We start from the raw sequence: 14213 nt of genomic DNA, 5'->3' as shown, positions 1-14213 counted from the left end.
CCACCACCACCATCGGCTGTGATGGAGAGTGTCTCTCCCTGAGGCACTGGAGGAGCGCAGGCAACAACAAACAGCCAGCCACCACCACCACCATTGGCTGTGATGGAGAGTGGTTCTCCCCAAGGCGGTGGAGGAGTGCAGATGACAACAAATAGCTATACACCACCACCATCAGATGTGATGGAGAGTGGCTCTCCCCAAGGCAGTGGAGGAGCACAGGTGACAACAAACATCCAGCCACCACCACCATCGGCTGTGATGGAGAGTGACTCTTCCCAAGGCGGTGGAGGAGCGCAGGCAACAACAAACAGCCAGCCACCACCAGTGGCTGCGACGGAGAGTCGCTTACCCCAAAGCAGTGGAGGAGCGCAGGCAACAACAAACAGCCAGCCACCACCATCGACTGTGATAGAGAGTGGCTCTCCCCAAAGGGGTGGGGGAGTGCAGGCGACATCAAACAGCCACCCCTCAACCTGGAGAGGGGGCGAGGACAGGTGGATTAACTTTAAGGGGCAAAGCAAATGAGAAGGAAGCAGGAGGATAATCTCAAAGGAGGTCAGTTAGGAACAAGGGCGTAAAAATGGGGATATGTGAATCATCCAACGGAGCAGCATAGATAGTCGGTGATATGAAAGAGATACCAACTGAGAGCTGCACGAGGACTGGGCATGAGGAGAGGATCGAGGCCAGGCGAGCCAACCTCGAGGACACACGCCTTCATGAGGGGGCTCGTCAGGAAGGTTGGGAGAGGTGGTGGAAACCAGTTGGGGAATATTAAAGATAAGGGCCACACAACACACTCTGGTAGGTAGTTGAGCGTGGATGTGGTCATTTCTAAGCTATCCAGGAGGGAGCAAGTGGAGACAGACCATCTTGATTTCCCACTCGGGGAGGCAGTGAGGGAACACGGGGATATGGGACAATCAGGGAGTACACACAGAAGGAAGCTGCAGCGATCGGGGGAGTCAGGTGCCTTAGGCCCTACAGTAGTCCACGCACAACAGAACAGGGGTCACAGCATTGGAAAATGGGCCTCTGCAGAGCTGGCTGTAGTCCAGGATCCCAGGCCTACAAGGCAGATATTTATGGCTGACCGCCACTGATGCAAGGAATAAGGTAGAATAGTGACAAGCATGAAGGCAGGAGCTGTGTCGGAGACTTTGGATGATCAGGACAACAGTATTGTGATATTGTGATGGGACAGGATCAGGGCAAGCAGAGATTGGGGAAGGTTCACAGTGCTGCTCCCCTGTCTATGGTGGTAGTGGTGCTTGACAAAAGGAGCATGGCATGGTGCATGGCAGGGGCTCGGGCGAATGGCCTGGACGGGGCTGCATTGTGAGGGAGGGCATGGGGAGCTTTAAGGAAGGGAGTTCAAGTGCCAAAGAATTGGGTGAAAGTGATTGCGTTGGTCAGGTGTTAGAAGATATGGAGAAGACCTCACCAAATGAGAAGGACTGGACGTTTGAAGAAGCGAGGTCAGATCAGCATGGTGACTGTACTGATGATAGCAGTCCGGGCCCAAGAGGCAGAAGAGTGAAAAGGGAGAAAAGGCCTCGGTTGGCAGGACTGGCTGAGGAGAGAAGGGCTAAGAGGGAATAGCTGCCCAGAAGAGTGTAAATTTGGAGACACTGCAGGAACAAACATGAATATGGAGAGAACTGGGCAACAACTTGGTACGAAGCGAGAAAGGGGTAAAGGGGCAGAGAGGGATTGTGGTGGGAGATGCCATGTATGTGCGGAATACAGAAGAGAACGAGAATTTGAGAACATGCAGAGATAGCCCAGCGATGCACCACATCTTCGTCAGCTCATACCGGAGGGATAGTCAATTCATGGGCAGGGAGTCCAGATAAAGAAGAAGATCAAGGGGTAGCATAGCCCAGTGAAAAGGCAAAAGAGGGAAGAGACAGGGTTCTGGAAAACCAGTCTGTGACTGTAAGCAAAAGTGGAAGAGGGGCAGGACACCAAAGGGAAGAAGAGACAAGACCAAGGCTGGGTGGCCGAGACCATCCAATGAAGGGGAATGAGTTAAAAATGAAAGGGGTTAGGAATGAATGGGTTAGGAATTAATTTTAGAAAGTTGATTAAGGCATTTGAGTATGTCGGCTTGGCAGAAGGAGGTACAATTGTCCGGCTTTCTCCCAATTAAAGCGGCATTTTTCACATACGACATAATGAAGTAGCATAATGATTACCCCCTGTGGTGCTCTTGAATGGAAACCCACCAGAAAGCCATGGAGCGCAGCATGCGATTCTCTGTAGAGCCAGGAGCAAGATTTCCATTTTTCATTGTGCGCAACATTATCTACACTAATGTGGTTCATTTTACTCTTTCATTTGCTTCCCTCATACTCTCCTCTGCTTGATCTGCCTTGCCAGTCCGTTTGACCAGTTTGCCTTCAGTCACGCGTGCTGCTAAATTTCCTCTCTGTCAGGTAAGCATTTCCGCAGCAGAGATGCTGTAGATGCCTTGAGGGTATCCACCTTCCAAAAGGCATGCTTCCTCTTTGTGACATCCAGCACCGACAGCGAACTGACAGTGCTCAGATCCTGCTAACATCTCACTCGCCAAGCAAGACAGAAACGAGTAAGCGAGCGGGGCATGTTGTCCATGTTTGTTCTTGTTCAGCAGCTTTTCCACTTCACGTTGCATAGTAATGCCCCCAGGCATAGCAGCAGAGAGCATGTCCCTTCAATAGCTTCTTATGGCTCTCTCCGCTCTGCATCCCTCCAGGCACTTCTTAAGCACACACTGGTATCAAAGCACACTGTAGACAGCAGAGCACGGTCTACCGACCACAAGTGTTTAACTAGTATTTTATTTGATATAATAATAATAATAATAATGATGATGATAATAATAACATTAATTCTACTAATACATCCATGAATAATAATAATAATAATAATAACAACAGTAATAACACTAATAATAATAATAATAATAATAATAATAATAATAATAATAATAATAATAATAAAGAGCATCAATGCTTACGTTGAAATAATCATATTAATAATTATGATGATAATAATGATAATTATGATAATGATAATAATAATAATAATAATAATCATCATCATCATATGCAAAGGATTGTTTATCGGCCGCCAGTGTTAAGTTGAAATAATACTAATAATAATACTAATAATATTAGTAAAAAATATTGATGAGAATAATAATAAATAAGTAGAACGTTTTCTTAGGAGCCCACCTTTCCCTCAAACACCCTATGAATCCCAAGGTGGCCTTGGAAAATGTCAGCCATACCACTTTCTTGACATGCTACACAGACTTTAGCATCAAAGCTATGGAACTAAGCATCTCATGTTTTTTTTATAATGTGAACGTATTAGGGCACATTTAGCGTTTGGCAGAGCAGAATCCATACATTGTCAGCACTATCTCCCAGCCACACTTGTGGATTCTGCACTCTACATTTGAGACATGGGAAGTGCTGGGTTTACGCCTATTGCGCGACAGCTGGACCTACCAGCTTAAACCCTTCATCTAATGGCCCTTCCGCTGCAGGGCCATCAGGTCACAGTGACAGATGCTCCCCCTGTTTGAGAAGGGTGAACATCACCAGATTTTCCATCCCAGGACTGCCAAGTGGTTCATAGTGACCCCCAACAGTGCAATCCGTCAGAGGGGCTCCAGTGCAGGGACAAAGCTTTGTGCATTAAGGCTACTGATATTTTGTTTTCAAGCACAACCGCCCACTCTCTGAGTTTATTCTTGAAAGACCAAAAAGTTTGCCTAGCGGTGCCTCATACACGGTGACCGCAGGCAAACTCTGGAGCCTTCAGGCCATCTGTCACAGTGGCAGTTACTTGGAAGGCTTAGAAATACCTGCAAAGCAGGCAATGATCTCTTTATATGGCAGGTGGTCCTCCATCAGGGGAGTGAGGCCATTGACACCACGGTGCAGTGGGGCTTACTGGCTAGCTGCCAGGGTCTAAATTAACCCTTTCAGCCTATTGCTTACTCCAATAAACCTCAGACGCTGTCCTATGCCATTCCACCTCTGAAAAAGTCATCTTCTCACATGATTACACTTTTCTATAGATATGTATAAGAGATGCTGGTCACCTTGATGCTGTATGTGCTGAACTAGGACTCTGTTTTATTTTATTTATTTATTTATTTATTTTTTAAACCTATAAAGCACAACAAATACCACGAATGGTGTCTCGGCGCTGGTTTTCTAGTTTGACCCTTAAATTCACGAGACCAGCTTATGGAAGCGTGCCATATATCTGAACGTATATCCTAGAATGACAAAGTGATCGTTTTTAGGCTTAACACCAACCTCTGGAATGCTGCCTTTTGTCCTTCATCATTTGGCCACTCCCACAGCCAGTAACGGAGGTGATGAATGTTATAATTATCATTGCCATCAAACTAACTTTTCTACCACAAATCATCGCTCGCACAGAGACCTGCTGGCTCTGACTTCAGACCTTGCAGCACGTTACCATTCTTGAAAACCCCACAACAAGTAGAAGACATCTTAGTCCTAGTGACCAGAATATGCCAGTGGGCTGCACCTGCTTCTAAGACCCTCTATGAAGAAGCATCTGCACTGGTACAAACAGCCATTATCTATCCACTTCTGCAACTACTACGCGGGGCGTTCGATGGACACTTGTGATACATCTAAGGCTCTGTACTTATTTTTATATAAATTTATTACTGTATATGCTACATATTGTGAGGACCTTTGGGTAGTTATCATGTTTACCTGCCTTCTAGTTGTTTTCTGATTCTTAAAATGTGCTTTGTGTTTCTGACTTTGCTCCAATATACAGTACATATCGAGGTTGGGTCTGGTGGCTTTGTGGACTAATGCATTCCCTAAAAGGGCCTCTGTTTAATATCATGGTCACAGGTTCAAATCCGTGCAGGTCCACTCAGCCTTTTGTCCTTCTAAGGTCGATGAAAAAAGTACCATTGAGGTGGGTAACAATAAACATCTGTCATTCAGCACCAAGATACCCTTGGATGATGGTGCACTTTACAGGAATATTAGAAGACTGTTCGTGTATGCATATTCACAGTTTGGGAAATAATTATCAAAACCATACAGTCAAAAAATGAATGTTGCAGACAATGCAATTATTTTGGCCTTTGAGAAATCCAAGCCCCGGAATGTTCCTTTTAAAGGTCAGGTATATCGAGATTATATTATTCTTCAAATGTACAGGCATCCAGATTGTCACTTTTGGGAACTCTTACATCCCCAGTCAACAATTTCTAGATGTCAAGTGTTCATTTAGTTCTGTACCTGGAATTCGCTCTGCTAAATTCTGTCTCAACTGCCAGTGAGTACACCTGTTCCTTTGACGTCTGTTAGCTATGTTTATTGATCTTTTCTCAGTGTTTTGGTGGGGCACAGTAGTCTGTCTCTTAACATTTGGTCTGTGAGGATGCTGCATATAATATTGCCCGAGTATGTGACACTGATGTTTTTAACCATATCAGAGAGTGTTACTGTGGAAAATATTGCTGCCATCCCATATCACCATCCACCACAAACATTCATTGTTATTAACATTTATTTTCTCTATGCTTTGTTGTGAATGAAATGTGGGGATACATTTGTAAATGTACTATGGGGCATATTTACAAGCCCATGGCACCTCCAATGCACCACTTTTTTTTCATGCACCAGCAGCGCAATGCACTTGCCTATATTTACAAGGCCCCATAAAGTCACCCACTGTGACTTTTCATGGGCTCCAATTTTTTTCATGCACCAGCAGTGCAATGGACTTGCCAATATTTACAAGGCCCCGTAAAGTCACCCTCCGTGACTTTTCATGGCCTTGTAAATATTGTCCCCTTTATGCATTACTCAGTGTGAAAGGAGTGCTCCATGGGTGTCATTTGTGGGTGTTACCACGCAACATTCATAGAACTTGACGCACTTCCATATTTACATTTTGTAAAACTGGGAATGCATCAGAATCCTATGCCTTCCCAGTGTGGGCGTAGGAATGGTGCAACAAGGAGAAATACTTTTATTTCTTCTCGTTTTTTCCTCTTTCTATGCGTTCTGAATTCTGCAGCACATGTTGAAAGAGGGAAAATTCCATTAATGATTGTTTTTGTGCAGGAAGTTGTACTTCCCTGCACATAAACAATCATAAATGCTGCGCAGGCACTTGCAAAATTGACGCAAGAGCGCCTGTGCCGGTGGTTGGCAGCCATATGTGTTCGCGCATGGCAATCAGATGTGTGCCAGTGCAGGGAAAAGCACAGTGATGCATTGTACTGTTGTGAATACGACACATCCCTGTGTTTTGACAATTATGAAGCATGGCGCAGTTAAGCGGCTTGCGGCGCAGCTCTGTTTCATTTTCTTGTAGATGCGGCCCTATATTTTAAGACTGCAGATCCAGAAAATTATCAGCAAATAACTGTTTTGATCCTGAAAGGGTGCTCTTAACATCTTAATGTGCGTGAATGTTTCACCTTCAGGAGACATGGGTTTGGTTGAAAGGAAGAAACTTGCCTGAGCATGAAAACATACAGATATCTGGGTTACTATTTTAAATCGTTATTGATTCTGAAAGGGAGAGGTTATTTGCAATATTGCCAAAGACAATCAAAACGGCCCTTGCCACAGGCCATCAAACTGTCCACGACCAGGAGGTAAGGCCGCCTTTATTGTGGCTAACAGGATATGGCCATTCTGGTTACCTTGGTTGTCCCTCAGGGTGAAGTTGGGGTTGTTTGCCACCTCAGGAGCCAAGCTGTAATAGAAGTGGTGCCCTTCCTGGGGTTCGTCCTGGTCTTTCGCTGTCAGGGTCTGAATCATCTGGAAGAAGCAGGGAAGACCATTATAACCTACAATGGAAACTCCTATTCTGCTCTCATTGTTTTGTAGAAGAGGAAAATGCATGCATAAAATAGTGAATTTACATGTAAACGTGATTTTCCTAGAACATCATCCTCCAAAACTCTGTCCTGACTTGGCTATGGCTCGCATTCACTCAACAATATCATACATCTTGATGCATGCAGGTCACTGTTGTACAAGGCTAGACTCACACATCGAATGCCAAAGAACCACGGGGCATATTAGCAAGAACCTCGTTAAAATTATCGCCGTTTTAGCGGCAGGAAACGGTCTTGCTAATATGCTTAATAGAATTCCAATAGAAGCCCAGGTTGGATGTCCTACACATTTAGCTGCAGTTTCCTGCCGCTAAAACGACAATAATTTTAAGAAGGTTCTTGCTAATATACCCCACGTTATCTAATCCAGTGGATAAATCAGAACAGCACATGAAGACTAGGAGCAGTCCAAATCTGTAGACATTCCTTCTGCTGAAAATTCAGATTCCTTGGCTCCTAATGGATATTGCAAAATCTAAATATGTCTAGCGTACTTTAGATGTTATCACACCTCCCAAAAATGTCATCCTAGATTTTCAAGTGAAGCAAAAGAAATGTATCAACAAGTATTGGCAAAGCCAATATGTCTTGCCTACAAGAGCTATTGGGTTTTTGAAAGTTTTTAGGCATGTTGTATAGGACTGTGGCTGCTGAGCAGCATGGCTGAAAGTACAACAAGAGAATTAAACTAGATATGATGCAGCCAGAGGGGTTGGATGGGGTAGCAGGCAATCCACACGAGGGCAGGCATGTGGGGGCATCACAGACAAAGGAGGGTGTGGGAAAAAGTGCCATGATGTGGACAGCCCTGGCCGCCTCATATTGCTCATTTTTGTTCCGTGAGGAAAGAGGTAACACAGAGGGAGGGAAAAGTATGCAGAGGAGATATGTGAAAAACATCCCCTGTACCTTTGGCCTGTTGTAGCGTCTTCTGGTCCCACTCACCTGCCCTCTTCCTCTGCTGTGCTGTGCTTCATCGCTCTCCACCTTTCTAAACAGCACCCTCCAACCTGTTCCACATCCCCTTCTTTCTTCAATGTGTGTCAGACTATCAGACAGCGAGTCTTAGCAAATGTTCCTCTAGTTACAGAAAATACCATTGTTTCTACAGAGCCCTTTATAGGTCCTGCCTAGGCAGCACTTGCGCTGCATCTGCAAGACATTTTGTATTCTGAATATGGGCTTTAATCTCCACCTATTTTTAAGGACTCCTCCTGTTATATGTGTTGTTACTCAGACAGTTTGTGGCACTATTTGTTTCTTAAAGCTAGAGCACTCACGACCAATGCTCGTGGTTTACAGAGCTCTGCAAATCTTGCTCTTATCTTGTCCCATTTGCTGTGCTTTCAAAGACCCTTAATACCATTGATGCTTCCCCCGTCCTTTTGTTAAACAGATTAATAGGAGGCCTGTGAAGCCGTGGTGCATGCTGTGGCCAATGTTTAAAATATATGGCTCTTTACTTGGTCTCTCTCCTGTGGCCTCTTTCTCACGCATCCCATCCCAATTCAGCCAGATGGTTCTCACTAAGTATGGGCGGAACTTTTGCGGATCTGAGATCGGCAAATTCACCCGAAATCGGCAAAACTATCAGCGAGTTCGCGAAAAAATCCACGAACTCGCGGATTTTTAAATGTATAGTGCTTTTCCTACACTACAGCTGCGTAAAGTGCCAGAAGAGTTGTCTCCAGTGACCAGGTGTGTGTTACTATGCCATCGCGCTGAAGGGCGCAGGGGTCCCTTGAGTGAGCTGTCCATAATAGTGGATAAATGGCGGGAAGATGGTGCACACTGCTAGTGTGTGGGACGGGGCCAAACAGGGGGCTTCTATGCGAGTTCACATGCCTCTTGTATGTATAAAAGGTCAGAGACCGATCAGAGCAGCAGACGAGGAGAAATAAGCTCCTGGTCACAGGAACTGCACAGGGATTGCGCTCGTGAAAGTGAAGGATGCACTTTGGCAATTTCACGAGATTCGCGGATTGCGAAATTGCCGAAAATCCACAAATTTCGCGAGCGTAATGGATTTTCGGCCCATACTTAGTTCTCACATGTGAACGCTCCATTTCTGTAAACAGGAAACGAATTGCATTGCTTTATGTTACTGCTAATACTGTTTATGCACATTTTCAGTTTTGGTATTTCTCCTTCTGCAGCTCAAATACAATTTTTCAATGTAGTTCTGAATCTCATATTTCCTTTCAAGCCAATTGTATCACTAACGTCACTCCATGCAACGCAAAATCCTTCTACGCAACAGTACTCCTACAACTGCACTTCACTCTACCAAAACCACTCAACTCAATGCAACACCACTACAAGCAGTGAGACTCAAGGCAACGCCACTCTATGCGGCACCACTCCACGCAATGCCAATCCACGCTTCTGCACTCCCACAACTACACGCCACTCCACACAATGTCATTCTGCCACTCCAGGCAACTGCACTCCACTCTATGCAATCCTATTCCACTCTACACAACTGCACTCTAAAACGCACCACTCTAATCTATGTAATGTCACTCCATGCACCCTGCTCTATTCAACACCACTCCATTTTATGCAACACCTCTCCACACAACACCACTCTGTTTTACTCCATGCATCCCCACTCTGCTTTGCTCCACACCAATCTGCTTTGCTCCACGCCACTCCATGCCACTCAGCTTTGCTCCATGCCATTCTGCTCTTTTTCATGCCACTGTGCTTTGCTCTACTCTGCTTTACTCCAGTCTGCTTTACTCCATTCCACTCTGCTTTACTCCATTTCACCCTGCTTTACTCCACTCTACATTTTTCCACACCCCTCGGCTTTACTCCAAGCTGCCCTGCTTTACTCCATGCTGCTCTGCCTTACTCCACTCCACTCTGCTTTAGTCCATGCCACTCTGCTTTACTCAAAACCATTCTGCTTTACTCCACACCACATTGCTTTACTCCACACCTCTATGCTTTACTCCACACCACTCTGCTTTACTCCATGCTACTCTGCTCAGTGCCACTCTGCTTTACTCCATTCTGCTTTACTCCACTCCACTCTGCTTTACTCCACTCTAATCTGCTCAAAGCCACTCCACTCAATGCCACTATGCTTTACTCCACTCCACTCTGCTTTACTCACCACCACACTGCTTTACTCCAGTCACTCTGCTTCACACCACTCTGCTTTACTTTATGCTACACAATCCCACTCCACATAATTTCAGTACACTCAATACCATATTTACTGTCCATATACTTCCACAGCACACCATGCCACACATTTCCATTACACAAATCAAATCAATGCCACATCAAACAATTCCATGCCACACAGTTACACAACTAACTAATTCAATCCAACACACATTATTCCACTACACACCACATACATACATTCCATAACACATAGGTGAAAAATCAATTACATTTCCAAACCCTTGACCTTGTTTTCAGGTTAGGCCGCTCTCCACGCCGCACAGCACCACCTGTGTGTCTGTGTCAACCATCTCGCTGCCACTGCTGTTGTGAGTTTGCGGCCCCGCTCTCCTAGCAGCCTTACTGCCTTAATTTTTTGTGCCTCTGTTCCTGCATTTTTTAGGGGATTTTGCCCCTCTGCTCTATTTACCCATTCCCTGCACTGTTATTTTATTGTGGTCCCCCCTTTTTGCCTTCTATATCCTGCCTGCTCGTCTTTCCCGCTGCTGCGTCCCCTGCGGCACCGCCCCCCTGCTCGCCCATTCGCCACCCCGCTCCCACCTCCCAGCTGCTCCTCCCTCCCACCTCCCCTTATATGGTGGCCGCACCGAAGGCGCGCCTAAGGCAAGCCCATCAGCACCCATCCGTGCCTGGACTGTGCCCAGCGCATGACCCCCTGGCCCCTGGAACACCATGATGCTGGTCTCCGCTACGATGCCAGCACCCTCCATGCACTCAACACTGGACGATCACACACCTGCTTCCTGGCCACCCCAAAACGCACACAAGGACTCTTCTCCTGCCGGAACTGCAGCTTCATCAGCATCCGATCTTCCAATCCACCCACCGAGAAAGGACACAACCACCTCAGATGCATTTTACTCAACACCCGCTCCGCCTGCAAACGCCGTCGAACTCTGGGACCTACTCAACTCCACCTTCCTGACAGAGACCTGGATGAACCCCTCCTCGGCACCCGACATTGCCATAGCCATTCCTGAAGGCTACAAGATCACCCACAGGGACCGCACCAACGGAACAGGAGGAGGAATCGCCATCATCCACTGGAACACTCTCAGAGTCTCAACCAGCACCGATGACACCCTCAGCACCGCCGAACACCTGCACTTCCAGATCCACATTGATCCCTACACCACCCTCAGAGGAACTCTCGTCTACAGACCCCCTGGACCCCGGCCACAGTTCATCGACTCCATCGCCGACTTCGTCAGTACGCACGCCCTCGCCTACACAGACTACATCCTCCTTGGGGAACTGAACTTCCACCTCGAGAACAAAGACACCAACTCCACCACCTTGATTGACAACCTCGCCAACCTCAGACTCAGACAGCTCGTCAGAATACCCACCCACTCTGCAGGCCACACGCTTGACCCCATCTTCTCCGCAAGCTTCCACGTCTCCTTCAGCCACACCACCGAACTCCACTGGACCGACCACCGCTTGCATCCATTTCTCCTTCCGGAAACCCACCACGCACCACTGCACTCAACAGATCCCCCGCTGCTGCTGGAGCAAAGTCACCGAAGACCAGCTAAACACCACCCTCGCCCGAAGCCTACCCACCGACCCCACCGACCCCGACACCACCGCCCGCAACCTCAGACGATGGATCGACGACTGCACCAACACTCTCCCCCCCGATCATGAAACCCTCCATAGACACACCAACAAGAAAGCCACCACAGACCTCCAGGCCTCCAAGCAAACCTGCCAAAAACTAGAGAAGAAATGGCACCGCAAACAGACACCGGAAAGCCATCCAGCCCACAAGAACGCCATCTGCAGACACCACCACCTCATCATATCCGCCAAAAGGACCTCCTTCAAGAACCGCCTAGACAAAAATGCACACACCAGCAAAGAGCTCTTCAACATCATGAAGGAACTCTCCAACCCCAGCTCCAACATCAACGACATCCCACCTTCGCAAGCCCTGTACGACTCTCTTGCCTTCTTCTTCCATCGCAAGATCGCAGATATCCACGACAGCTTCAACAACCTGACCACCCCAACAGCCACCGAGACCCCCGACCTCACGGCCACCATCTACACTGATCCCCTGCTCACCTGGACCAACATCCACAACGAGGACACCATCAAAATCATGAACACCATCCACTCCCACTCTCCATCAGACCCATGCCCACACCAAATCTTCAACAAAGCCAGTGCCACCATGGCACACCACCTCTGCAGGGCCATCAACATCTCCTTTGAGACCGCGACCTTCCCGGAGAACTGGAAGCACGCCAAGATCAACGCCTTACTCAAAAAACCTAAGGCTGACCCAAAGAACCTCAAGAACTTCCGACCCATCTCCCTGCTCCCATTACTGGTGAAAGTCATCGAGAAGACCGTCAACAAACAACTGACCCACTACCTCGAGAAGAACTGCATCCTGGACCTGTTCCAGTCTGGATTCCACAGCAACCACAGCACCGAAACTGCCCTCATCGCCGCCACCGATGACATCAGGGCCCTGCTGGACAACGGCGAAACCGCCGCCCTCATCCTCCTGGATCTGTCAGCTGCCTTCTACACTGTCTGCCACCGCACACTACGCACACGCCTCCACAACGCAGGGATCCGAGACAAGGCTCTGGAATAGACCACCTCCTTCCTCTCCCGCAGAACCCAGAGCGTCCGCCTCTCCCCTTTCTGATTCGAACGCACCGAGATCATCTGTGGGGTACCCCAAGAGTTATCCCTCAGCCTGACATTGTTCAACATCTACATGGCACCGCTCACTCACGTCGCCCGACTGCACGACCTCATAACATTATCTCCTATGCCGACGACATCCAGCTGATCCTCTCCCTCACCAAGAACCCCCTCACCGCCAAAACCAACCTCCACGAAGGAGTGAAGGCCGTCGCCGAGTGGATGAAGAACAGCCGTCTAAAGCTGAACTCGGAAAAGATGGAAGTCCTCATCCTCGGCTCCACCCCCTCAGCCTGGGACGACTACTGGTGGCTGACCGCACTGGAAGCAGCACCAACACCCAGCGACCACGCACGCAACGGGTTCATCCTCGACTTAACACTTTCCATAACCAAGCAAGTCATCGCCGTCTCGTCCTCCTGCTTCAACACCCTCCGCATGCTTCGCAAGATCTACAGGTGGATCCCCACAGAAACAAGAAGAACGGTCACCTAGGCCCTCGTCAGCAGCATGCTAGACTACGGAAATGCCGCCTATGCAGGAACATCGGCTAAACTCCTGAGACGACTACAAAGAACGCCTCTGCATGCCTGATCCTCAACATCCCTCACCACAGCCACATCACACAACACCTGAGGGACCTGCACTGGCTTCCCATCAACAAGAGGATCACCTTCAATCTCCTCACCCACACACACAAAGCACTCCACAACACTGGACCGACATACCTCAACAGACGGCTCACCTTTTACACCCCGAACCGCCAACTCCGCTCCGCTCCGCCACCCTCGCCCTCGCCACCGTCCCCTGCATCTGAAGAATGACCACCGGTGGCAGATCGTTCTCCCACCTCCCCGCCAAGACCTGGAACACCCTCCCCAGCCTCCTACGACAGACCCAGGACCAACTATCCTTCAGGAGGCTACTCAAGACCTGGCTGCTCGAGCAGTAGCAGCACCCCTCCCCCCCCAGCGCCTTGAGACCCTCATGGATGAGTAGTGCGCTTTACAAATGCTCCGATTGATTGATTGATTGAATGATTGATTATGTCACTTCCTGGTTCGCAGCTTATAGTATGGTTGGTCTATGTGCTTTAACAGTTTTCAGAACCCTTCCTTTAGAATGTGGACCCACTAGCATCTGCAAAAAAGGTTGAAAGAATGCTTAATGGTGACAAATGTACGACTGAAGTGTTGGTGATATCCCTGAAGGCCATGTCCTCTAGTCAGTGCTTGTATGTGTGGGTCCTGGGGAGAGAAAGCTGCCATGGGCCAGATGTCATTCAGGCTTCCAAATGCAGGACTATCCGGTAGCACTGAAGGCTTTAGGACCTTTTACTTGCCGGGTTAGAGTCAGTAATTAGGTCGAGCATTAGCGCTGACCTGTTGTATCTCTCTGTGGGGCTTTGGTAAACCCACCCATTGCCATTTGATGTTAGCTGCGG

General features: G+C 47.9%; 1 protein-coding gene across 2 annotated transcripts in view; it reads right to left on the bottom strand.

The window, feature by feature from the left end:
- Window positions 1–14213, bottom strand: part of CDH20 (cadherin 20) — a 1157650-nt gene that overhangs the window by 17161 nt on the left and 1126276 nt on the right. For both annotated transcript variants that reach the window (XM_078685760.1, XM_078685761.1), the window contains one exon: window positions 6710–6827. In XM_078685760.1, the coding sequence (XP_078541886.1) occupies window positions 6710–6827 (118 nt within the window). The remainder of the gene's footprint in view (window positions 1–6709; window positions 6828–14213) is intronic.

Source organism: Lissotriton helveticus, chromosome 4_1 (assembly GCF_964261635.1).
Source record: "Lissotriton helveticus chromosome 4_1, aLisHel1.1, whole genome shotgun sequence".
In the NCBI taxonomy this organism is placed as follows: Eukaryota; Metazoa; Chordata; class Amphibia; order Caudata; family Salamandridae; genus Lissotriton; species Lissotriton helveticus.
The sequence above is the reverse complement of the archived record's forward strand: the minus strand, read 5'-3'. Positions and strand labels throughout refer to the sequence as shown.